A 25,325-nucleotide genomic window follows, 5' to 3' on the forward strand; every position below is an offset into this window, starting at 1 on the left:
GGCTCCTGAGCTGCCACAAGCGAGTAAACTTTATTTCTCCTGTGACTCAGTCACTAAGGCTTGTAACAATCCAAAATGACAAAAAGGATGTGGTCTGCCTTGAGATTCTTCCTGCTGACCCTTATCACCTTCACCAAGAGCTGTCAGGAGCATAACATTGAGCCTGATGACAAAACAAAATGTAACCTAGGAATCTTCATTGGCAATCGCTGCTACACTAAAACAAGTTTCTATAGCAACGGGGGGTGAAATTATGAAGCAAATTGTTATTCTGTGCCTGATTAGAAGAGCTAATAATTGATGACATCAAGAAGGCTGGGGTGTTAAATGCCTATTTTGCTTTAGTCTTCACTAAAAAGGTTAATGGTCACAAGATACTCAACACAATTAATATTAACAAGGGGGAAGGAACGCAAGCAAAGTTAGGGAAAGAACAAGTTAAAGGATATGTGGCCTGGTGAAATTCATCTTATGGCACTTAAGGAATTAGCTGAAACAATCTCAGACCTGTTAGCAGTTATCTTCAAGAACTCCTGGAGGCCAGGTGAGGTCCCAGAGGACAGGAGAAGGGCAAACACAGTATCTGCTTTTAAAAAGGAGAACAAAGAGGATGCAGGGAATTACAGACTAGTCAGCCTAACTTTGATATCTGGAAAGATACTGGAACAAATTATTTAACAATCAATTTGTAAGTACCTAGAGGATAATAGGGTTATAAGGAATAGATTTGTCAAGAACAAATCATGCCAAACCAACCTAAATTCCCTCTTTGTTAGGGTTACTGACCTAGTTGGGGGGGGTGTCTTTTTAGCAAGACTTTTGACACAGTCTCACGTGACATTCTCATAAGCAAACTAGGGAAATGTGATCTAGATTAGATTATTGTAAAGTGGGTGATAAATTGGTTGAAAGACCATACTCAAAGAGTAGTTATCAATGGTTCACTGCCAAACTGGGAGGGTATCTAATGGGGTCCTGCACTGGGCCTGTTTAATCTTGAGAAAAGAAGAGTGAGGAGGACCTGAAAACAGTCTTCAAATATGTTAAGGGCTGTTATAAAGACGATTGGGACCAAATGTTCTCCATGTCCACTGAAGGTAGGATGAGAAGTAATGGGTTTAATCTGCAGTAAAGGAGATATAGATATTAGGAAAAGCTTTCTAACTAGAAGGGTAAATAAGTTCTGGAATAGGCTTCCCAGGGAGGTTATGGAATCACCATCATTGGAGGTTTTTAAGAACAGGTTGGACAAATACCTGACAGTGGTGGTCTAAATATACAGTACAGAGGGTTGGATTTAACAATTTCTCAAGGTCCCTTCCAGCCCTACATTTCCGTGACTCTGTTCATGTTTCCGTGGGTGCATTGCTTTTCCTGGATAAAACATTTTTTTCAGTTTTAGCGGTGGTGATATGTATAACTATGGCAATGTGATCTTTTTGGGGGGGAGGAATATTAAAGAGACAGTCAGTTCTTAGCCAAGTTTCCTTTTTGAACTACATAATTCATCAGGCTGTTGGAAAACGAATTAGATTCCTGTGCAGGGATGAGGGGTGTAATCTGAGCATCACTGACCACCCTTCACTCCAGTCCTACACATTGCTTATTGTTTATATATAACCTTTACTTATTGGCTGCATTGCTGTGATGCTGTCAAGCACCAGTCAGTAGCAACTCTCAAATCAAGTATAATTTAAAAAATGAAAAGTTTTATAATTGCCATGCAGTGTCATATGAACATATGAGGGGCTGGACTATAGCATCTTTACTCACATCAAGTAGTACTTTAGTCCATGAAGCCAATGGGACTACTCAAAGAGGAAATCACTAGTGAGTGGTCCAGATTCTGGAGCACTGACTCATGCAAGTAGTCCCATTGAAGTGATTTGAAGCTACTCAAGGGCTTAACTCTGCTCCCTTTGAACACAGAGTTAGGATATTGATTTTAATGGGAGCAGCCTCAAGCCCCACAGGAATCAATGCTCAAAAACATGAGCCTCCCCATTCTGGCCCAGTGACTGAGCATGGGGATCGCAGTCTAATGTGTATTTGTATTTTAATGTGTATGCCTTTTTTTTTAATTGACTTTACTCTTTAATGTAGAAGTTGCATGTAATGGGATTTAAAAAGTGTAGTAACACGCATGTAACTTTTCCCCCCCTTTTGTAGGATGGTTATTTTTCCCACCGGCCAAAAGAGAAAATGCGAACAGACAGCAATAATGAAAACTCTGTACCCAAGGACTTTGAAAATATTGATAACAGTAACTTTGCTCCCAGAACTCAGAGGCAAAAATACCAGCCTGAACTGGTGAAGAAGCCTCTTAGCAAGCAGAAGGAGCACTTGAAAAAGAAACTAGAGCAAGAAGGAAAGGTGAAGGAGAACTCACTCCTGGGGAAGAACTCCAATGAAGTGCTTCAGTTCGGCCATCATGCTGTAAAGAATAGCAGCAGCAGCAGCAATTTGAAGGAGATTCACAGGTCTCCCAGACAACCTCATTTAAAAAGGAGTGGGAACAGCTCCCCTGAAATAAGATATGACCAGCCACCAAAATGTGAAATATCAGGCAAGGAGGCAATCTCAGCTCTGTCTCGGTCCAAATCCAAGCACTGTCGGCGGGAGATTGCAGAGGTATACTGTCAACACAAGCAAGGAAAGCTGATGCCTGAGAAGGTGATGCGTTTGTGTCCTCTGGATGGTAAGTCAATAGATGCTAGAATGGAATATGCTACAACACCAAGTGGGGAGGAGGGGAATTTTATGCAATAACAGCCTCTTGACTCTGGGCCAGTACAATAAAAATCAACATTATGCAGTAAAGTATAACGTTACTTTTCTGATTTGTGCCAAACAGCGAGTATCTAAAGATTTCTTTAACAGAGAACTGTGCAGAGAACACAAGATTCTTGTTAAGCTTATATTGAATATTCTTCTTCAGTTTTCTTCCATTAGATTTTTCCCATGCAATTTTAACCAGTTTTCAAACGATGATGCTAGTTCTCTCAGGCAGCAGCAGTTACAGTGTTTCCTTCTAAAGTTAAAGAGGCATATTTGAGAGTGGATGTTCATTCATTCCATCCCATTATTTGACAAAGGAGATGCACGCTATGTGGGAAAAGTGGAGAGAACCACAGTGAACATTGGCACCTTCTGCCAGCCAACAAAAGGACAGCATTGCTGTTTCCTGCCAGGGGACAGAAAGCGGCCGGATGGAAACTGTTAACCTGGAGGCAGGAAAAGTAGGGTAAACAAAGTAGTTTGTGGCTCAGTTCTGTTTTTAGTGAAGTCTTGGTACAACAAATGTGGTTTTCAAAGCTTATTAGTTCCGAGTTTCAAATCCAAACCCGTAGCCAAAGACAAGGCTTTGTTTTATTGTTTTTTATTTTAATGTGGGATCAGATTTGTGGCTTATTGCACACAGCTTTCCTTTGGTGTGGTTGTGTGCGCTGTCCTTTTTACGCCCTTCAAAGAGAGCTACTCTCATTTCACTATTTATTAACGGTGAACTATCCATAGCTTAAAATGCATTCCTTTACTGCTGAATAGCTTGTGAGCATGAAACATTACTGTTAGCAGCAGTGGTATTTGTACAGCACTGCTAAGGCTCCAGTCCTGCAATCAGCATTTCCCCGCTTGCGCAGGGTTAAGCACATGCTTAAGTTCTTTCCTGGATCAGAGCCTAAAATGTACTTTGGGGTTTTATAAGCAAGTGAGAAAAGGCCTTGAAGAGGTACAAAGGGAGGGGTACAACTAAGTCAAGTCTGGTGAATGGGATCTTTCACTGTGAGTCTGTGTTTCCATTTCTTCAATGTATTTGTTTTGGTGTTTGAGAGAGTTTTTTATAATTACTCTCTCACGTTGGGAGTCACGTAGCTGAAGTCGAAGTATCTTAGTTTGACTTACCTGGCCATCCTCATGGCAGCGAGTCAACTGCCGTTGCTCCCTCATCGACGCTGCTTACTCCTCCTGCTGAGGTGGAGTACAGGCGTTGAGTCGCAGATCGATTTATCACGTCTAGACAAGACGCGATAAATCGATCCCTGATAGATCGATTACTACCCGCCGATCCGGCGGGTAGTATAGACGTACCCTAACACTCAGGAAAACAGGAGATGGGTTAACAGACATTGCGGAAGAATCAGGTTTTAAGGAGGTATTTGGAGGAAAGACTGGAGGCATGGGAGACCGGGTGAGAGAGGAAGGTAAAATCAAAAGATAAAGAGAGAAGAAGATCAAGCAGAACTCAACTTCAGTGGCAGGCTGAGTTATATTGAGCTCTGTCCCAAAATAGTTCAAGAAGGTGTCCTGGAATAACGTATTCAGACTAAGGAATCTCTCAGCACTCTGGTTACTGGTACTGTGTACCTGGCCCTTTCCTATGGATTAACTGTCCATGTCGACTCTGCTGACACACATTAACAGTTTGTTCATGCACTTTGTTCTAGTCCTGTTTCAAAGAGGTCTAGATCAAAATGCATTCATGCACTGTTAACGTGTGTCAGCGGGGTCCAGCCAGATAGTTAGTCTGCAGCAGGCAGTGGGGTTGATTCACACCTCAGCTTGACACACATTAAATGTTCGTGTAGAAATTAGAAATGTACATGATCGCCAATATAATGTGTCTCTGGGCAGCTATATCACAATCCGCAATAAAGTGTTAGGGTTACTCTGTTTGATATATTTTCTCTTTGCTGGCCTAATTGTTCCTGGGCACCTGGGGCCGTTCTATGTAAAGTAACAACAGTGAGATCGGTCATTGCAAATGTCTGTTGTTGTCATTTCCTCCTTTTCTTCCTTAAGATACACAATTTGGGTCGGACCTTGTGAGATAGTTGAGGGGGTCCAGCACCTTGCAACACACCCTACTGCAGCACTTGCCTGCTAATCTTTTCTCCTGGGACTTATTGTAACATTCCAGACCCCAGCGCAGCTTTAAACAGCCACCATTCTTAACATCAGCCTTCCTGAAATATTTCCTGATTCTATTTTTAAATATGGAATTTCCCATAAGTACCTCCGTCCAAGGGTCTGGACAAGCACCTTTCAGTCCCAGGCCAATAATTATTTTCTGTACTCAGTTGTCTCACAAATGGCAGCATATGACATAAAATCAAACTTTTTGTTTATTACACAATATAATAAATGATAGAGGCAAGTTGACTGGTAAGTGATGAGACTAGGAAATAAGTCACTAAGATTCCATCAGTTGGTAAGTCATTTGATCTGTTTTTATTTTTAAAATATGTGTGAATTCAGTAACAGCTGAGGCATGTTCCTGGACAGCTACCTGAAGAGACCAAAAAACAAAAAAGCAATAAAAAACCCCAACAATCAACAGTTCCATAAATGAGGTATGCAGGATATATATTAAAATATAAGGTGTAGACAGGCCATTGCCAGGAGTCTTCAGATTAGCAGGAATGTCCCTGGAGCTCTGTAAGATTGTCAGCAGAGAGGCCCCTTTTTTGAGAATGTCTTTACCGAGGCAGATGGATCCTAGTAGAAAATGTTGACTTTTCTTTGCCTCAAGGTTATTCCATCCTGCCACACTGACAGCTGAAGTTAACTGTTTCAAACACTGTCAAATTCTCCTTCAGTTAATGTTCTGTGTAGTTTCCCTTAGTCACGCGGGTAGAAAGAGCAGGCTTGGCAGTTTTGCAGTGGGGAAGTGATAGAGCAACAGCATAACCGATGAAATGCCAGATGCTAATGCAGAAGGTACAAGCAAACTGTGATGTAAGAGTCTTCTTAGGAATGGCAGAATTACTAGGCAGCTTCTCAGCTGGGAAGTCACACCCCTTTCAGAAGAGGAATTTTAGGGGTCAAGGAAAGACATTAGGAGTCAACAGCATGGCCGCTTGATGCCCTACAGGAGGCACTCAGCACACCTTGCAGGAGTAGGCCCTACTTAAATGTTCAACCCTTTCTCGTTAAAAAGGGAGCCTGTTTTTTTTTTTAAAGTTGTAGTCCTTGTATTTTACAGCTACATTTCTAAGATACTTATCCACAAAAATGTAACTGTGCTGTGATTTAGTAGGCCAGTTGGATCAGACAACCCCTCCTTTTTATCCTAAACTGTATGTATTGTTGTGCCCTGATAAACAACTGCGCCATCCCTCAGAGGCGGAGACTACATGAATCCAATATGTTCCTTAAAGGGGTGGTAAGCTTAATTAGGTAACATTTGTAGAGCACTAGCCCTGAGCTTTTGGAATGAAAACACTATAGTGTTGGTATTACTGTTTTCTTGTGCATAGCTCTTAATATTCTAAACATCAAGAAAGCTCTGTGCTGTGTGTCAGCACAAGTCAGCCATTCTGGGGATCAATCTAAGCGTTCAGCATGCCAAGTGATCAGGGGCGGCTCTAGAAATTCTGCCGCCCCAAGCAGGGCGGCGGGTCGCGCCGCTCGCGCCGCCCTTCCTCGGTCCCGCTGCCGGGACAGAAGTGCCTGCTGACGGTCCCGTGGTCCCGCGGCTCCGGTGGAGCATCCTCAGGCATGTCTGCGGGAGCTCCGTCCGAGCCGCGGGACCAGCGCACCCACCGCAGTCATGCCTGCGGGAGCTCGAGTGGAGCCGTGGGAAGAGGAGAACCTCCGCAGTCATGTCCGCTGTCCCGGGGCTCCGGTGGACCTCCCGCAGGCATGACTGCGGAAGGTCTGCCGGAGCCAAATGCCGCCCTGCCATATCAATGCCGCCCCACGCACCTGCTTGGCGCGCTGGGGTCTGGAGCCGGCCCTGCAAGTGATGTATCCTTATGTTTGCATATGAAAAAGATTTGTTATCTGTTTACAAGAGAGCTGTGAACTTTAAATATTTATGCATTGGTCCAACTCATTCATTCATTATCTCAATGTATAAACTTGTTTAAAAGCTATGGGTTCCATTGAGATGTCATCTAGAGTGCAATTCCCTAGGATCCATTCATAGATGCATAGCTGTTCAAAGCTGCAGAATAGTTAACTGTGGCCATCAATCGTGGTATATGACGCCACTGAGCCAGACTGTCATAAATTCTAAGCGATACATTCACATCGGTGTTTGTCAAGAGGAGCAGTATTTTATAAACTTTTTTTCTTTGAAGTATTTTATTATGTCAAAAGGCAAGAAGTGTAGAAACTCAAATGGAGTATGGAAAGGACTGTTTAAACCAACAGTGTCATCCGTTGCTACTTCTCTGAAACGAGTGTGTTCGCTCCATGAGAACCGGAAGAGAGAAGCTCCTTTTCCAGCTGTGTACATTTACTAAGAGTATGATTGAAGCAGCAAAATAGAATATGAGACTTTACATGTCACCTGAATTGTTTAGCACTGTTAGTGTGCGTAGTTCTTTACAAATAGACTGTGTCCCTCACTCAAGGAGTACAAGGAATGACGACAAACCGGGAGGGAAGGAGGGGGAATGTCAGAGGCTTCAACTATAATATTATGCTGTTGTGGAGGTCAGCGTAGCAGGCAGCTTGAGGGGCACACCACTTTGGTTTCGAAGTGTATGTTTTGAAAAGGAACTTGAAGGAGGAGAGGGTGGAAGTGTAGCGGGTGAAGTCTGGAAAGATGGATGAAGATGCAAGGGGTGACATGGATAAATGGGCAAATCTAGCACTGTATTGATTACAAAAGGGAAGCGGGAAAATTGCCGTTTTGGTAACCAGGAAAATTGTCTTTTTGATGGAACTGGCATGACAGTTTAGTTTACTCTTCAGTAGGGGAAACACGCAGAGCTGCAGCTTGTGCAAGATGGAGTAGCCTGCCTCCTCGCTGTGGCCACTCAGACCTCTGTGCTGTGTGCCACCGCAGGCTATCAGCCCACTTATATTAGTTGTTCAAGGTGTTGTTTCTGGTTATCAAAACCATGGCTGGGTCAGGGCTCAGCTTTGTCACTGAGTGTACCTCCATCCGTAACCCACGTAGACAAGCTGCTCTTCTCCAAGACAGCACACTGAAAGCCTGGATGAAGCCAGTGAAAGTTGGGGAGAGAGAGCTCCTGGCTATGGAACAAGTTTGGAGAGGAGGCCAGACTGAGAGATTGCACACTGCAAATCTCTCCTCTTTGACAAAAGCTAGTCTGATTTAGGCCATGTCTCTACTAGAGAGCTTACAGCGGCACAGCTGTACTGATGTAGCTGCGCCACTGTAAGATCGCTTGTGTAGCCACTTGATGCCGATGGGAGACCACCTCCACGAGCGGCAATAGCTATATCAGCGGGAGAAGCTTCTCCCACCAACAAAGCACTGTCCACACTGGTGCTTCTGTCTGTGTAACTTATGTTGCTCAGGGTGTTCTTTTTCACACTCCTGAGTGACATAAGTTGTACCGACAAAAGTAGTAGTGTAGACATGGCCTTAATCTGTATTGTAGACTCCCCAAGCGGGACCCCTGTAAGCAGGGAAGAGAGAAGAAAAGACCACTATTGGCTTCACTGTGCAGACTGAATTTATCTGTGTAGCTCTTCAGATAATTAGGCTTCACAGAATTCAATTTTTTTTATAATTCCAACAGATAATATCTATGTTTATATTAAGCATTTAAAAAAAGATTTTTATCCATTTACATTTTTATGGTTGTGCAGAATTATGTTTTTTAATAATTTCTTCCCTGTTGATTTAAATTTTCCAGCTGTGGGAAATTATTGGGGAGAGGGTCCAAAAATTACTTAATGACAATAGGCATTGAGAGTCAAAAAGTTAAAGCTTTTATAAACCATTAAAACACACACTGTCAACATCACATGTCAAAATATACAAAGTAAATATCCTTAAATCCACAAATCTGCAAGATTTTTACTATTCATTCATTAGTCCATTTGTAAGAAGCCTAATTGAAAGTCTGAATCACTGGATTTTGACTCTAAGAAGTTCTCAAGCAGCATTTTTCATACTTTGCCTATCTGTGAATTTTGATTATTATTGATGAAAATATTTTTTCATTAGTTTGTGTATGTATCATGATATCGACATTTACCAATATTTACCAATTAAAAATCTAATCCTTCCAATCTAATCCTTCCACACACAGATAATGCAGTTGTGGGCACTATAAAAAGGATAGCTGTATAGAGATTAAAACTATGATTTGTTTTTCTTTCTCTTCATATTCCCTTCAGATTTGTTGGATTCTGATCTACTTTTCACACTTACCATGTAGCTCGCAGTATTTTAAATCTCTGATTGCTAGAGACTAGAGCAGGGGTCTCAAACTCAAATGACCCCGAGGGCCGCATGAGGACTAGTGCATTGGCCCGAGGGCCGCATCACTGACACGCCCCCTTGCTGCCCCTGGCCCCACCCCCAATCCACCCCTTCCATGAGGCCCCGCCCCTGCCCTGTCTCTTCTCCACCTCCTCCCCTAAGCGCGCACAGTTTTAATAAATATATACACTCAGTAATGCACCTCACTCAAAGGACAAAACACGCACTTAGATTTACTGCCTAAGGCTCTGGGAGGGAGTTTGGGTGGGGGAGGGGGTCTGGATGCAGGCTCTGTGCTCGATGCAGGCTCCAGGCTGCGGCAGGGGGTGGGGGTGCAGGCTTTGGGACGGAGTTTGGGGATAGGAGGGAGTGCAGGGGTGAGGGCTGTGGGGCTGAGGGCGAGGGGTACATGATGCAGGAGGGGGCTCAGGGCTAGGGAAGAGGGTTGGGCTGTGGGGTGAGGGCTGTGGATGAGGGGTTCATGATGCGAGGGGGCTCAGGGCTAGGGAAGAGGGTTGGGCTGTGGGGTGAGGGCTGTGGATGAGGGGTTCATGATGCGAGGGGGCTCAGGGCTAGGGAAGAGGTTTGGAGTGTGGGGTGAGGGCTGTGGATGAGGGGTTCATGATGTGAGGGTGCTCAGGGCTAGGGAAGAGGTTTGGAGTGTGGGGTGAGGGCTGTGGATGAGGGGTTCATGATGTGGGGGCGCTCAGGGCTGGGGCAGAGGATTAGGGTGTGGGGGGATGAGGGCTCTGGCTGGGGCTGAGGATTAGGGTGCAGGGGGATGAGGGGTTCATGATGTGGGGGTGCTCAGGGCTGGGGCTGAGGATTAGGGTGCGGGGGGAATGAGGGCTCTGGCTGGGGCTGAGGGTTTGGGGTTGGAGAGGCTCAGGGTAAGGGAAGCCTGCCTTGCCAGTACTGGCGGAGGGCAGGCACTAGGACCTTGCACCCTAATCCTCAGCCCCAGCCAGAGCCCTCATTCCCCCCGCACCCTAATCCTCTGCCCCAGCCCTGAGCGCCCCCACATCATGAACCCCTCATCCCCCCGCACCCTAATCCTCTGCCCCAGCCCTGAGCGCTTCCCTTCCCCCCCCCCCCCCGCCCCCGCCCGGCCCAGGCGGGTCCCGCTTCCCTTCCCCCGGCCCGGCCCCGGCGGGTCCCGCTTTCCCCCCCCCTTACCCGAGCGCGTCTCCAGCGGTCCCGCTCAGAGCCGCGTGGTGAGGGGGCGGGGCTGGGAGCTCCACGCCGAGCGCAGCGCTCAGCCCAGAGCTCCCAGCCCCGCCCCCTCCCCACGCGGCTCGGATCGGGGCGGGGCTCAGGCGCTCGGACGGAGACTCGGCGCTCTATGCGCCGAGGCTCCAGGAGAGGGGCGGAGGCGGGAGCCTCCGCTCTTCTCTTGGGGGCCCCTGCGGAGCTCCCCTGGGGAGCTCCGCGGGCCGCAGGGAAGAGCTCCGCGGGCCGCATGTTTGAGACCCCTGGACTAGAGTGTCAATGTGAAAGTTTGCTGGATAGATGGCAGACCACTCCCTGCATGACTGACACCAACTCTGAGTCATGAGCAAAGGAGTGTTGTCACATGGTATCTAAACCATTTCTTCTCTGGTCCAGATCATCAGACTCCCACGTGGGTCTCAAATCTACCTGTGGTCCTTTGTGGCTGAAAATTAGTACTCCTTGATCCAGGTCTTTGGTGCTTGAGTTCGGATGGACGCATAATATGTTTCCAGTTTCCTTTAGGATTTTTTTCAACATGCACTTTTGATTAAAGAAAAGCCCCTATTAAGAATGGAGAGCCCGGAGCGAAGTTGGTTTATTTCCCTTTGCCTCCTATGTCATCTTTGCTCAGTTTATAAGTCAGAACAGGTTTTCTTCTACCTTCAGCCCTAGGGCAACCTGGCTTATAAATAAAATAGAAAAAAAATCAAACTGACCTTTTTCTGTGTCATACAGCACTGAGGGAGTTCTTCCCAGATCAGGGTGTTTTCTCACATGTTTCTACTGATGCTGCTGCTTTGTCACACAGAAATGAAACATTTTGATTTTTGAGAAGCTGCTAAGGAATAAAATATTCCAGTGCACAAGAGTAACTGAGATCTCATCATGCTCTCAAGCTTTGTCTAAGACATGCAGACCACGTACCGTAGATTAATGGAGCTCTTTCTGTTGAGTAATGTACAGGTATAATAACAGTTTGTGCTTCTATAATGCCTTTTGTCCGAGGACTTCAAAGTGCTATATAGAAAGAGGTAGGCTACATCATGATCACTTCACTTGCCCCTAAAATTCAGCCACTTCTGGGGTGGAATACAGCAGCGGTTCAAGAATGTATGAGCAAGACTACACAACTGTGGACAGGAAGTGAAAGAGAATTTCATACACAATTTAAACTGGAGGGGAAATGTAGCTAAGCAGGACATAGGTAGCTTAGCTAGAATTTGACGCTTTGACCGTAAAAAGGATTCTGTTGAAATGCTAAATAGTTATCCTTAGGTTATACATGTATATTGACAGCTGAAGAGACAGCTTTGTTTAGTTTTCAGAATTTTCACAGGGTGCTTTTTGACTCATTTGGTTTGATCCAAAATTTAAAGTGTGTGGGACCAATTCCATAAAGATTATTGGATCTATCTCTGTTTCTTTTGGTTTAGCCATTGCAAGCCACAGTCACTGCTGAGACTTCTCTTCACGCCTTAAAGCTATTCGCCAACATGGTAAAAATACTATGATGAGTATAAGCTCTTTGAGACTGGCATTGAAGAGCTGGTGCATATGTAGACCCAACAAAACTTAATTTGCTGCTCCACAGATGACTCCTGTTGCAATAAATTTACTGTGAATAGACTAATTGCAAAATAACCTTAATTGAGTAGTTATCAATGAACAACATCCTGTGGAACAACACTGCTTACAATTAATAGCATTTAAGCTATAAACTATTCCTCTGTAGAAAGCTAAAGATGTAATTACACCACATATGGAGATTGTGTTCAGCTCTGGAAACCATTATGCCAGTGTTTCCTTCATTATGAAGGGTAGTTTTGGTTTCGACTTCAAACAACAGCACTCGTATTTTATGCTAAATGAATTTATGAAAATATAAAGGGTCTGAGTCTCTTTTCCTTACATCAGTAGGAATAAGGTGCTACTCTAGTGAGGTCAGTGGTGTGGCACCAGTGTAAATCTGGGGTCAGTGGAGAAGAATCAGACCCCATGGGATAGGTACTAGGTATGATAAAGCAAATCCATTAAAACCCATCTATCCCTCTGTATGATGGAAGAAGAATATAGCCATGTAAATATTCTTTATAGGATCAGGATTTAAAGGCCTCTTGCAGAGGGGAAGGGAGATAAGAGTTCTCTCAGCTTGCAGAATGGGGCAATTTTGTCTCTGCATCTTCTTGTTGGCCGTCCTGAGAGATTTCAGCAGCATCGCTGAGAGACCTGGGCATTTAGAACTCAGCAGATCTGAAGAAAGTCAGCTTGTGGCAAGATAGAATTGAGAGTCTCATCCCAAAACACCAGAAAAAATACCGCCATACCCAAATGTTGATCATGTCGGCACTATCTTGTGTGGGTTTCCCCTTTCCCTGAAGGAAAACACCTGTGAAAGGGGGTTAGGGCAGCTGTAACTGGCCAACCAATGGTAGTATGGGATTTGTAGGCCCTGGGAGACCCTGGTGCTGGGAATCAGTGTAGGGGTACACGGCCTCTGTATAGATGGCCCTTTCCTCCTTCGGCTGTTCTGCAGTACATGCAGCTCACAGGACGTTGGCAAGTTTAGGAGGCAGGGCCATGTTCACATTCCGAGAGAGCAATTGTCAACCCTCCTTCGCCACTAAACAACAGCGCCCTTCCCCCAGTCCAACTGAATGATGATTTTAAAGTTTTAGGTGGCATGGAAGTTTTGGCTTGAAGTGCTGTGTCATCAAGCACCAGGAAATAGATTTTCAAAAATTATCACTTTTAAGGAAATGCTAAGAACAAGCAAAATACATTTCTAGCAACAAAAGCGGAGGGTGGAAATAGGCTTGAAACTTTCAGCCACTCAAAATCTTCTAGTAAAATGTCAACTTCATATACGCCTTGAAATGGGAGGGGTGGTAGTAAATGTAGAAGGAGAGTAATGACCAAATATGTCCCAGGAATAAACCTTCTGAAATGAAAGCAGAGGGGTGGGGGTAGCTTAGTGAAAGCTTTGGTAAGAATTACTGCGTACAGAAGACATGACGAGAAGATGCTTGAGTGCTTAATGCCTCTGTGTGATATTGAAATGCACGTGTAGACAGAGAAAAGTCAGTCATAGCTACAATAAATTGTCGGTGTGATGTGAAGGCAAGAGCTGGGCAGATCTGGGGGAAAGGCTGCCAAGCAGAAGGAAAGATGCACATATGCACACATTGACATAAAATATGTTTTCAGTCTCTTGACTATATTTATTACATCGATGTCACTGGTGAAATCTCCAAAGCAAAATAGAAGGGACTGAACTGTGCTATTTTTGTTCTGGGCCGACCAAGCCTGTCTCTCTGTCTTCCTGACCTGATGAGACCCTCAGGTTAGACAAATAAATGAATAAAGTGGAAAACTGCTCACTGCTGGCCCTCTATAAATTCTGATTTTTTTTCTTGAGTTGTGAAGAAGCAGTATGTTTCCAGGATTCAGTTTGACGGAGTCCATACTTTAAAATCTGTTGTGCATCTATCATTCTGAAGACATAAATTCCTTAATATTCTATATACAGTGCAATGTGATTTATCCAAATGTAAAATCATTGGCTAAACAAAAATTTGGGTGGAAGGGAGAGCTCTGTGATCAGTTATCTGCCGTCTCTGCTCAAAGCTTCTACTACTGAGGCACAATAAAGAGATAATGGCAGGCATGCCAGCCAGCTGTAAAGGGTTTTTCTAGGTTTCCAGCCCTGTAGTGTATTGAAGAATGTTGTCTGACTTTTCCAACTGACTTTAAGAGGGTGCCCTCCCAGAAGATATCAGTAGTTGTACAGACCCAGGGGATATACTGTAAACAAACTCTGTTTTTGCTTAAACAGAATTGGGCAGCATTTGTTTAAAAGTGATGGCAAAATAAAGCCTTAAAATATGTAAACTTTGACGTCTCTTCCTAAAAAGAGATTAACTTTTTGAATTGCAGGGGACAAGGTTTTTCATTTGTTGTGGCTTCAGGAACCAGACACTTTTCATGCAGATTGTCCAAACCCAGACTGCCCTATTGTAGAAGAAACCAAACACCCACAATATTTGGAATATATAGTTACAGAGAATGTAAACAACCTAGCCCTCCTCCCAAAAAGTGTTTTAGAAACTGAATGATTATTTTAGGACTCCCTGGCCTTTATGGGGCAAGTGTTTGTTTGTTTTGTAATTGCTTCACTTGGAAGTGAGAAAGAAAAGGTTTGAGGAACTTGTCTCAATTAAAATGCCAACACCCTAGGCATGAAGCCAGTGTTAAAAGAAATTAATGCCATTTTAAGACTCCATAATTTGGCCATTTCAATTGCAAGTGAATATTTCTTAAATAGAATATACTTTTAACACAGCAGACTCTTTTTTCTTCTTCTTCTTCTTCAAGTAATCGTGACTTCTATAGAAAAAGAGAGTGACAAGAAGTCTGTAGCTCAGCAGCCATGAAAAAGATGTTATAGTTACTCAATATAAATTTAGTCTGATGAACAAACACTCATCGTTTGATGATAGTTTGAGGGCTTGTTAAAAGTGAATAGGGCTTGATTCTCCTCTCATACAGTTTTAGCATCCATGAAATGCCATTGATCAGCCATCCAATGATGTCAAAAGAATGACTCCTGATTTATACCAGCGTAAGCAAGAGCAGAATAAGGCCCAACATCTGTCTTCTGTTCATGCCAGGAAGCTTTGTGGACAAATGGACGTACACAATAAGCTCTGAAATGCACTACATACAGTTTTACAAACACTTTATTTCTGGCAAGATTATGGTGAAATCCTGGCCCTAGAGAAGTCAATGCCAAAAGTCCCATTGAGTTCAGTAAAGACAGGATTTAACCCCTCATTCACTCATCAAGGATGCAGGCAGAAGTGTCACTCCCTTATTACACATGGTACTTGCTGAAGCCAGATCATCATAACACATTTTATTTATTGGGTACTTATCCATCAGTGCTGTTCCATCTCTTACAGTGAAATCCAATAGAATTTAATAGAGAATTGTATCCTTTCTATAGAATTGAAACCAGCTAATGGAATTTTATTGCAGGAATACGGTATATCATTTTCTATTAAGTTAAATCTTATGGCTTATTTACAGTCATTTCTATTGATACCCTATTAAATTACAGAGGATTTTTCCATAGGGATAACGCACTAGGCACCCTGAAATAAAAAGTTCTCCAAATGGCTATACCAGGGGTAGGCAACCTATGGCACATGTGCCGAAGGCGGCACATGAGCTGATTTTCAGTGGCACTCACACTGCCCAGGTCCTGGCCACCCGTCTGGGGGGCTCTGCATTTTAATTTAATTTTAAATGAAGCTTCTTAAACATTTTAAAAACCTTATTTACTTTACATACAACAATAGTTTAGTTATATATTATAGACTTACAGAAAGAGACCTTCTAAAAACGTTAAAATGTATTACTGGCATCCGGAACCTTAAATCAGAGTGAATAAATGAAGACTTGGCACACCACTTCTGAAAGGTTGGGCTAACCGCACAATCTTCCTCAAAGCTTGGGCTGCAAACATATAAAGATTATCTCTTCTGCCTTCTAAAGACTCATGCCAAATAATCTAAAAAGGCAAAAGAGTAGGTACATTTAGAAGATGCCAGGAGCTCAGTGTTATGAAAAGCTTTAAATGTTAAAACCAAAGTCTCGATCTCCTTGTATTCACTAACAGATGGCCATTGTGAACCAATGTGGTAGGGAGAATCCTCTCTGCCCATCTCTGACATCCACCTCGCTGCTGGATTTATGCACCAGCTCTTGGGAGTTTGAAAAGCTCCTTACATTGAATTCTGAGTACAACTATCCTCTGACCCCCAAACAATCTCTCTTTAGATTTTCAAGATGGCAAGTGAATGATCTGCTCTGCAATACATGTATTCCACGGACCAGCTGTAGGGAGAAGCTTACATGTAGAGAAAGTGTCACAATCCTCCTCACTCTGAATTACACCAGAATACAATTTTCATTATTATGATCAATTAGCCTTCAAACTAACTGTTCTTAAGAGACATTGGTTTTACCACAGTGCAGTATCAAAGAGCCTGGCTATCACAGTGCTGCTTTTTTCTACAGATCTTCCTAATTGTATTAGTGGGCTGCAGTTGAAGGCTTATCTTTATGTAACTAGAATATAATCACCTGTATTGTTCTTTTTGTTGTATAGTGCATGCACTTTTCTAGAGCATTTCACATCCCAAGGAACCATGAGGTGTTTTGTTCTACTCCGGGTTCATTTGCATAGCTGATAAAAACTGGTAAGAGTACGGTTATCAAATGATGATACACCCTTGTTTGTGACTAGATTTCAGCTCTGTTATTACTCATCTGTTTTTCTTAACTGGAAATGGTTTCCATCCAGCCAAGGGATATTATGGTACAGAAGAATATTTTAAATCATACTACATTTAGATTGAAAGTAAGTATGTGTGTGTGTGTGTGTGTGTGTGTGTGAGAGAGAGAGAGAGAGCGCAAATGAGCAGCATAATATTATTGTGATTGACATTAATCTGACTAAATAGAACCATACATTTCCACATGCACTGTCTACTTTTGGGCTGTGAGTCATTTTGTCTTTTAATTTTCCAAATAGAATAGCAGGGAAGGACAGGTTTTTCCCCTCCAAATAGCATGGAGAGGAAGGAAAGTTAAGAGAAAAGTTTACTAAGATCTTGTTTTACCCATTATAGTTTTTACAATGGGCCAGAGTTTCAAAGTTATTTAGGTGTTTAAAGATGCAGATAGACCCCAGTGGGACTTTCAAAGTGCCTAGGTGAGCTAGGCACCTAACTCCCATTGATTTCAAGCTGCTTAGGCACTTCTGACAATTCCATTAGGCCCAGCCCTTCCTCTTTAGGCCCCTAATTACCTTTGTAAAATCTGAACTTATATCCCTTTATATCCCCAGGAAAGAAAGTTTTGCTCTTTGATTGTTTACCAACAGTTTGGCAAGGAATAATTCTTTATAAAGAAACAAACTAGACAGAGAAAGCACACTAGCTAATGTCTTGGCTCAGTTGGCTGCTTCACAAATGTGAATTCATTCTTGAATTACTGGAGGGGCAACTAATGATATTAACTAGGAACAGAAATTGTACAACAACAACAATGCACTGGATGTTTGCCAAATTGCAGAAGAGAGAGGAAAGTAAATTGTATTGGGTCAGTGTGCATTTTATGATTTTACTCTTTTCTGCTAGGAGTTGGAGGCAAAACCAAGACTACTGTGAAGTATATAAACAAAATGGACCGGATCCTCAGCTGATGTAAATTGGCATAGCTCTTTTGACTTCAGTGAAGCTATGTCAGTCTACGTTAGCTAAGTATCTGGCCAATAGTTATTTTCCATATTTATGTGAAGATTTGTCCTTCAAAAAAAGCCTCACTTTTTTGAAGTGAGTTATAAGCCTTATTACTGAACAGTCAATCTTTAAACAGCAGCTCAGAATAACTCCAATTTTTGTTTGTGCTGAGAGTGCTTCAGGGTCTAAAATTTCAGATTGTGATAGAAGAATATTTCTAGTACTGGGCTTTCATTTGAGGGTTAATATCGGCTAGTGTTTTATGCCTGGTAGGAAGCTAATATCAGGACAAGGGATTTCGTATCTCTTTTGGTGCAGAACCTTTGACTGCTCAAAAGCCAAAGCTTCACTCTTTGAGGATCGGTTTACCAACTCGTGATCTCTAGTATAGACTTTATCCATGAGGTCAGCTTACATAATAGCTTATTTTCACTTTTTTGTACTGGGGTTTTTCTAATAGCCTAAATGAGTTAGGCACCCAACTCCCTTAGGCTCCTGGGAATATCTCAACCTTAGTGAATCATCTATTAAGTGCCTAATCTGTCTAACTCCTATTGGAGACAATGGGACACTCCCCACTGAGGTTGGTGAGACTTGAATTGGGCACTTAGTGAATTGGTTTTACTTGTCCCTAGGATTTTCAAGTAAACCTTACAATCTCCATAAGAATCAGGCATTCACTATTTTAACTTAACATACCAGAGGAAACTAAGAAGGATGTTCTGGTCACACAGGAATGAATGGAAATTGAGACTAATATCAGGATCCAGGGCTTGAAGCATTCTTGTGGCACCACTCAGTGGAAAAACACGATCCTAGGCAAAGCACACCTACCAGTATTTTGGGCCCAGGAATAGCTTTCCTGGCACTTCACTGATTCTGAAATCATGTCATCAACACAGCAATGAAAGACAAATGAGCCAGTAATTTACACCAAGTTCCACAGACGTCCTAGCAGCAGGCTTCAAGTATCAGAGGCTTCAATATTGCTCTGCCTTCCGAAGAGGAAACTATTAGAAGTTATCCGCTTGGTAGAGCTCCTAAATCCAGTTAGCTATAGCACCATTTGTTGCCCCCCAAGAGAATGCAGCCTGGCTGGGATCAGCACCAAGGTCCACACCTTTTATTTGTTGTTGTTTTGTTTACCGGGGTGTTTGGCTGCCCTTGCCAGAGTTGGAAAGAGTATCTTCCTTGTGGTTTTCTTTTATAGCCTATTATTACTATAGGCCAGGGGTGGGCAACCTATGGCACGCGAGCCGATTTTTAATGGCATGCTGCTGCCTGTCAGGGTCCCAGCTGCCGGCCCCACTCAGCCCGCTGCCAAACCCAGGCCGGCAGCGGGCTGGCTGGGGCCGGCGGCTGGGACCCCGGCAGGCAGCAGTGTGCCATTAAAAATCCTGCCCAGCCCAGCCTGCTCTTCTCCGCCTCCCGCCCACCGCTCTCTCCTGCGGGGGCAGGGGGCAGAAGCGTGGTCCTGCCAGCTGCTGCTGCAGGGCAGCCTCCACCCGCAACCAAGCTCCCTCCTCCCCTGCCTCTTCCCCCAGCCTGCTGGGTTCCTGCCCCTCCTCCTCTCCCTCCCTGTGGCTGAACAGCTATGGCCCTGGAGAGGGAGGGGGATAAGCGGAGCTGGAACCGCTGCTCTGGAGAAGAGGCGGGGGATGGGGCCTTGGGGAAGGAGGGTGGAATTAGGGCATATCCCCTCCAGCCCACGCCCCCAGCCCCATGCCCTGACTCCTGAACCCCCCACGACCCCAGCCCTGACTCCTGCACCCCCCCACACACATACCCAACTCCCCCACGCTCCATGCCCTGACTCCTGCACCCCCACACACATACCCAGCCCCCCCACACCAGAGAATGGGCTAAAACCAGGGAATAAGTAGGTATCCACTCTATGTGGGCAGGGCCAGGACCCCAGACTGGCAGTGGGCTGAGCGGGGCCGGCAACTGGGACCCCAGACTGGCAGTGGGCTGAGCCGTTCAGCCCACTGCCTGTCTGGGGTCCTGGCCACCGGTTCCACTCAGCCTGCTGCTGGTCTGGGGTTCTGGCTGCCAGCCCCTTGCCAGCCGGGGTCCCAGACGCAGGCCCCGCTCAGCCCGCTGCTGGCCTAAGATCAGCATTTTAATTTAATATTAAATGAAGCTTCTTAAACATTTTGAAAACCTTGTTTACTTTACATACGACAATAGTTTATTTATATAGACTTGTAGAGTGAGACCTTCTAAAAAACGTTAAAATGAATTACTGGCAAGCGAAACCTTAAATTAAAGTGAATAAATGAAGACTCGGCACACCGCTTCTGAAAGGTTGCCGATCCCTGCTATAGGCTGTAAAACTTTGGATAAGACAGGAACGAATTGAGTTGGGGGTTTCAGCGTGGACCAGAGAGGGCTGAGAATATTATACGCATTGCTGGTCCAGGCAGAAATCTTATTTGGGAAAATAAAACATTGTAGTACGTTGACTATATTTAGAGAATTTATTTTTAAAAATATATGTATTGGACCAGCTCCTGCCATACCTCACAGAAATCAATAGGAAGTTCTGGAATCAAGAGTGATGGCAGGATGTGGTTCTTTCTGTTGCATCGTAAAAACTAATAGTGCACTGGGCTGGGAATTAGGAAACTTGGGTTCTGTCCCTGGAGCTGCCGCTGGCCTGTTAGGTGACCTTCAGCAAGTTACTTCACCTCTGTGTGCCTCGTTTTCCTCCTTTGTAATGATTTATACACAGAAGCTCCATAGAATAGCTAGGCATCACTTCTCTTTTGATCTTTTTTTAATCAGTTTCCGGACACGCTTATCGTAAGCTTGACAAAAGTTTACAGTTTTGTTTTGACTGTTTTTTGGCGCTTTCAGTCTTTTACAGGAGGTTGAAATCTCAGCATGAGAGAACAGTTTTTTGAAGAAATAAGGTGATAATTCTGTCTCTGAAGATATGTAATGTTTCTGAAGGGGAACATATGGAATTCTACCACCATAAAAAGCTTAATGTCTTGTGGAGAGAATGATGGTAGGCTAGAGAGCATTAGTTCTATAAAGTGAAAGACTGACGTATTGTGCCTGCTGCTGTTAATTTATTAGCAGATCGCTGTTGTGGATTCTTTAGCTTTAGGCTGAAGCAGGGTGCACGCATGTGAACTTAGTGTGTCAGTTTTCTACTGTATATTATCCCAATTACATCTGTAAAATTCAGCAGCTTTGACCTGTTACATGAACTGACCTGCTAGTCGCAGCCGAGACTTGTGTGTATGTTTATGAAATATCCAGGTTTTTACTTACCGTACTTAATTTTGCATTTGAGACCTGGTAAAGCAGGGGTTCTCAGCCTTTTTCTTTCTGAGCCCCCTCCCCCCAATGCTATAAAAACTCCAGGGCCCAGTGGGGGAGGTTCAGGGCTCTGTGGGGGGACCCCATGGGCATAAGCATAGTTTGACTTCTGTTTTGGGAGGATGGGGGACAGGAGGCAGAGGGGTGTGTGTGTGTGTGTGTGTGTGTGTGTAACTGTCCCCAGGACTGCCTGGTTCTGGGTAAGGAACTGCAATTTTGGGGTGCAGCACCCTCATATCTCCGAACTCTGTCCATGGGCTCAGAGCTTCTCCAGTCTGGAGAGCCTCAGGGCTCAAAGCTCTGGGATTCAGCCCCGTGGCTCCCAACTTCAGCCCCGTACGGGGCGCCAGGGCTCTGGGTTTCAGCCCCATGGGGGCTGCTGGGGCTTGGATCTTCAGCCCTTCAGAGACCAGGGCTCCACAGCCCTCCTAAAAGAGCTTGTGGCTTCCCAAGGGGCCCTGACTTGAGAACCGCTGTGGTAAAGCACAGTAATAACTTTCCATCTTGATTCTGTAACTATTAATTTGTCTGGTATTTAAGCACCAAAACAAATCCATTTCCTTTGCCTCAGAATGGCTAGGCCTGGTTGCATTTCTACGACTGCTGTGTACTGTATTTGGTTCCCATGGTAAATTTCCTTTGGGTAAAATGACAAAGCAGTATTTTTTCATTATCTATCAGCTACCCATGAGAGATTGGATTTAGGTCACAATTTATTACCCTGTGGAATTGAATCCAATATTTAACACAATGCCAGCTATTCTGATATGAGAGTATTTTAATGGTTATGAAATGTATACAATGATAAAGTAATTTCAGTGATTTGTAGAATACATCTGAGGCAATTTGATGTGTAGAAACCCTGGGGTTGAAAATTGGATATGGGATAAACATGGAAAATGGTGATTGATTAGTAGAAGGTTGCAATAATGTCTGCCTTGGTATATCCTTTAAAGTTTAAATTATTAATCTAATACATTCTTCTAAACTTTTAGAGGCCTCTAAGTTGGCATTAAATCGATGTTAAATCTTCAAACACAGAGAAGAGGTTCCGCAATTCAAACCGATAGATAGGGTAAAACATATCAGAGGGAATAATGATTCATCTTAATATTTTAAAGTGGAAAAGATATTATTCTACATTTATTAGATTACTTACTGGGCATCCCCGTAAGGGGACTGAGCCATAAACCAGAGGGATAAAGATCAGGAGACGGAGATAAATACTAGAAGGAAAGGTAAAGCTCTACATTGGTTTGAAGGTTGGAAGCAAATTCTGGCTGTCTGCGTGTGTGACCTCTCTGTGGGTAAAAATGAACACCATAGCTGAATAAAGCAGTGTTATTTTACGTTCATAGCCTGGCTGTTCGAAGGTAACACAATCCCTACAAAGATCTCTGCATAGATTGTTCATCCCAGAAGGCATGTAAGGGCCACAGATATTTTGCTGAATACTGTACGTGCTAAAATTCATGATCCATACCCTCTGATCCCTAAGACCACCTTTCTGTGGCTCAGAATGTGGAAAACAAATGGAGAATCCATGGACTATAAGTCCCACAGGAGCCAGGATGAAAGTGCAACAGTAGCAGCCTATGTTTTCCCTTATGGAAGTGACGGTGTAAAATTCACCCCTGTGCAGAGAGCCAGCACAAAGCCTGGGCACCACTTAAGCCCTCAATATAGTCTCATTGTCCCTTACAGATTCCACCCACAGATTTTATCTGATTTAGAGAGACTCTCACGTGTGCCTCACAGCAGACCTGCAGACTTTGAATTTCACTGTACAGGATACAGTATATAATGAAAAACATCCTCTTCTATAGCAGAGGCAGAGATTGGTTATATCAGGATATAGGATAGAATCAGCAAGCAGGCTGAAGGAACTCTTCTGGTGTCTATATGCTGATTTAATCATGCCAAAGAGAAATCCAACATACTCAGTCAAGGAAAAAGAAAATCCTGCTTCAGGCAGTAACTAAACCTGGTGAAGATTCAGGGTCAGTTAGGATGTGTACTAACCTGGTATTAAGAGAATGAAGTGCACCGTTTTGACAAGTGACCCATGGGAAAATGGAGGAAGTACATTCGTACGATGCTATGCACATATTTAGCAAGACTGGTAAGTGGAAAGTGCTTTTTCCCTTCTGATTTACTGTCCATGAAAAGATTCAGATCCTACAGCCATAGACCCTAAAATAAGGACATTTAGGAGGGTGAAGAGAATCTCTTAAACTTTAATGTGGAATTCTCTTTGAATATTATGTTTATTTTCTGAGGCATAGATGGGAAGAAGGACCAGATAGTGAAACAGAATCTCCAAATAAGTTTTGATCTTCCAGAAGAGAAGAACCTACTTACATCTAAAATAATCAGATAACTAGAGTGGCACAAAATTTTCACAGTCAGAACTTGCTTGATCTTTAGGTTATATTACCAATCCAAAATTAGGTAGGGCGTGTATACCTGCCATCAAACTTGGGTGAGCGTTGAGTGATTCAGCTGGGCACATAGACCCCTCAGCGGAAATAACTGAGCGTTAACATCTCCATTCATTATTTTGGCTGAGAATTTTAGGTGCCAGATTCTCAGCTAGGGTACACTTGTGTAGGGTTAAACCAGGCCCACAACTGACAGTGCAGCTTCTCTGAAATATCATCTTGTGTTTTAACTACACAAAGGAGAAATGCAGAAAGTCTTGTGTTTCTTCAAATTAACTGGATTAAGATGGATTGGAGATTGCATAATTTGACTCAGTAGGCACTTTAACATCCCTAGAACTTCAGGCTTCAAAGAACAGTTACTGCTGCAGCTAAGACACCCTACCTGGACTTGTTTATTGCGTTGAACATGGAAACACACTTTTACAATTCATAATCACCTATAAAGAAATGTAACGGTTATTTAAAATGCTCTGTTGGGAGGGGTAGGCAGTTATTCATTAGTAATGCATCAGTGCAGCAACAAAAAAGAGGCGGTAACGGGGATTGGCAAGGCCTATGCGTGTCTCAAGACTTTTTTTTAACTCTCTGATATCCCCAGGGTTAGCTCATCAACATGCATCTACTCTAAGGATCTTCTGACTGTCCACAGATGGGGCAGTGTCTTTATAAAATACTGAATTATTCATGAATGTATCTTTTAATTAAAAGTCAATCTAATTGTGCCTCTTGCAAAAACCATCTCACCACGTTGGATGGTTAAGAGTATCAACAAACTGGTTCTTGAAATGGATTCAATGGAAAATTCTATCATAGGCTAGTGAAAAGGAAACAAACTGAAAAGTCAGTAACATCCTTGAGGGGGAGAGGTTTTAAGGTGAAGAACCGTAAAAGAAAGAAAAACCCGTATACTTTGAGCCACTGCTTATTAAAATGTTTGCTAAAAGGAATTAGTAATTAAAGTATAAACTTTTGCAAACTGATGTTTGCATACAGCGGGCTTCTTCAAGTAATGACAGTGTAAATGAGGATTAATTCTACCTGATGTAAATGAAATCAGAATTTGGCCAGCTGAGCATTGTTTCAGTATGCCAGTAAAATTGGTAATTTGTCATAGTAACTGCCAGCATTCAGAGCCACACCATTGTCTCACTGGTGCTAAGGAATAGCATGGATAAATGATGAGATGTGTCTCTATGCCTCAGAGATGTACTGTACTTAGTATTATTTGTTACCGTTTTACTTTCATACTAAGGGATTACTAGATTTCCAATTTGTACTATCTTTGCATGATAATTGGTAGTCAAGAGAATTTACTTGGGGTGCAAGATTTAATATTAATTCCCGTTGTCATGCGGATAGTGAATTAGCTTTTCTAGACTCCATCATATGTTCTCAGCAGGCACATATGTAATTAAAATGAACATACATTGGGTTTCATATTAGCACTCAGAGTCTGCCTATGGCAAAAGGTCTCTAGATTCCTTTGGGATTGGATACTATAATTACATTGCCTGGGTATCGGTAATAATTTGTAGATTTTTATTCAGTATTTTATTATTCCAGAGTAATGTTAACTCTTTCCAAACCATGTGGTTTTTAAGTTTAGACCACATCTTTCAAGAATAATCTCATTAATCCATAGTGTTTCTGGCATAACGGGTATCCTACTCCATTGGAGCCCGTGAGTGGGTTATGCAGTATATCATTAAGCATCTAAAGAGTTGAGAAGGTTATTTATTGTATTGAATCAATATATGTGAATTAGGCCTTGTCTACACTACAAGACTATTTCGAATCAACTTAATTCGAATTTGTGGATTCGACCTTATGAAGTCGAATTTGTGTATC

General features: G+C 43.3%; 1 protein-coding gene across 1 annotated transcript in view; it reads left to right on the forward strand.

The window, feature by feature from the left end:
- XYLT1 (xylosyltransferase 1) overlaps positions 1-25,325 on the forward strand; it is a 322,454-nt gene that overhangs the window by 165,171 nt on the left and 131,958 nt on the right. Inside the window, exon 3 of the mRNA XM_044980506.1 lies at positions 2,170-2,698. Coding sequence (XP_044836441.1) covers positions 2,170-2,698 — 529 coding nt within the window. The remainder of the gene's footprint in view (positions 1-2,169; positions 2,699-25,325) is intronic.

Source organism: Mauremys mutica, chromosome 11 (genome assembly GCF_020497125.1).
Source record: "Mauremys mutica isolate MM-2020 ecotype Southern chromosome 11, ASM2049712v1, whole genome shotgun sequence".
Taxonomy (NCBI): Eukaryota; Metazoa; Chordata; order Testudines; family Geoemydidae; genus Mauremys; species Mauremys mutica.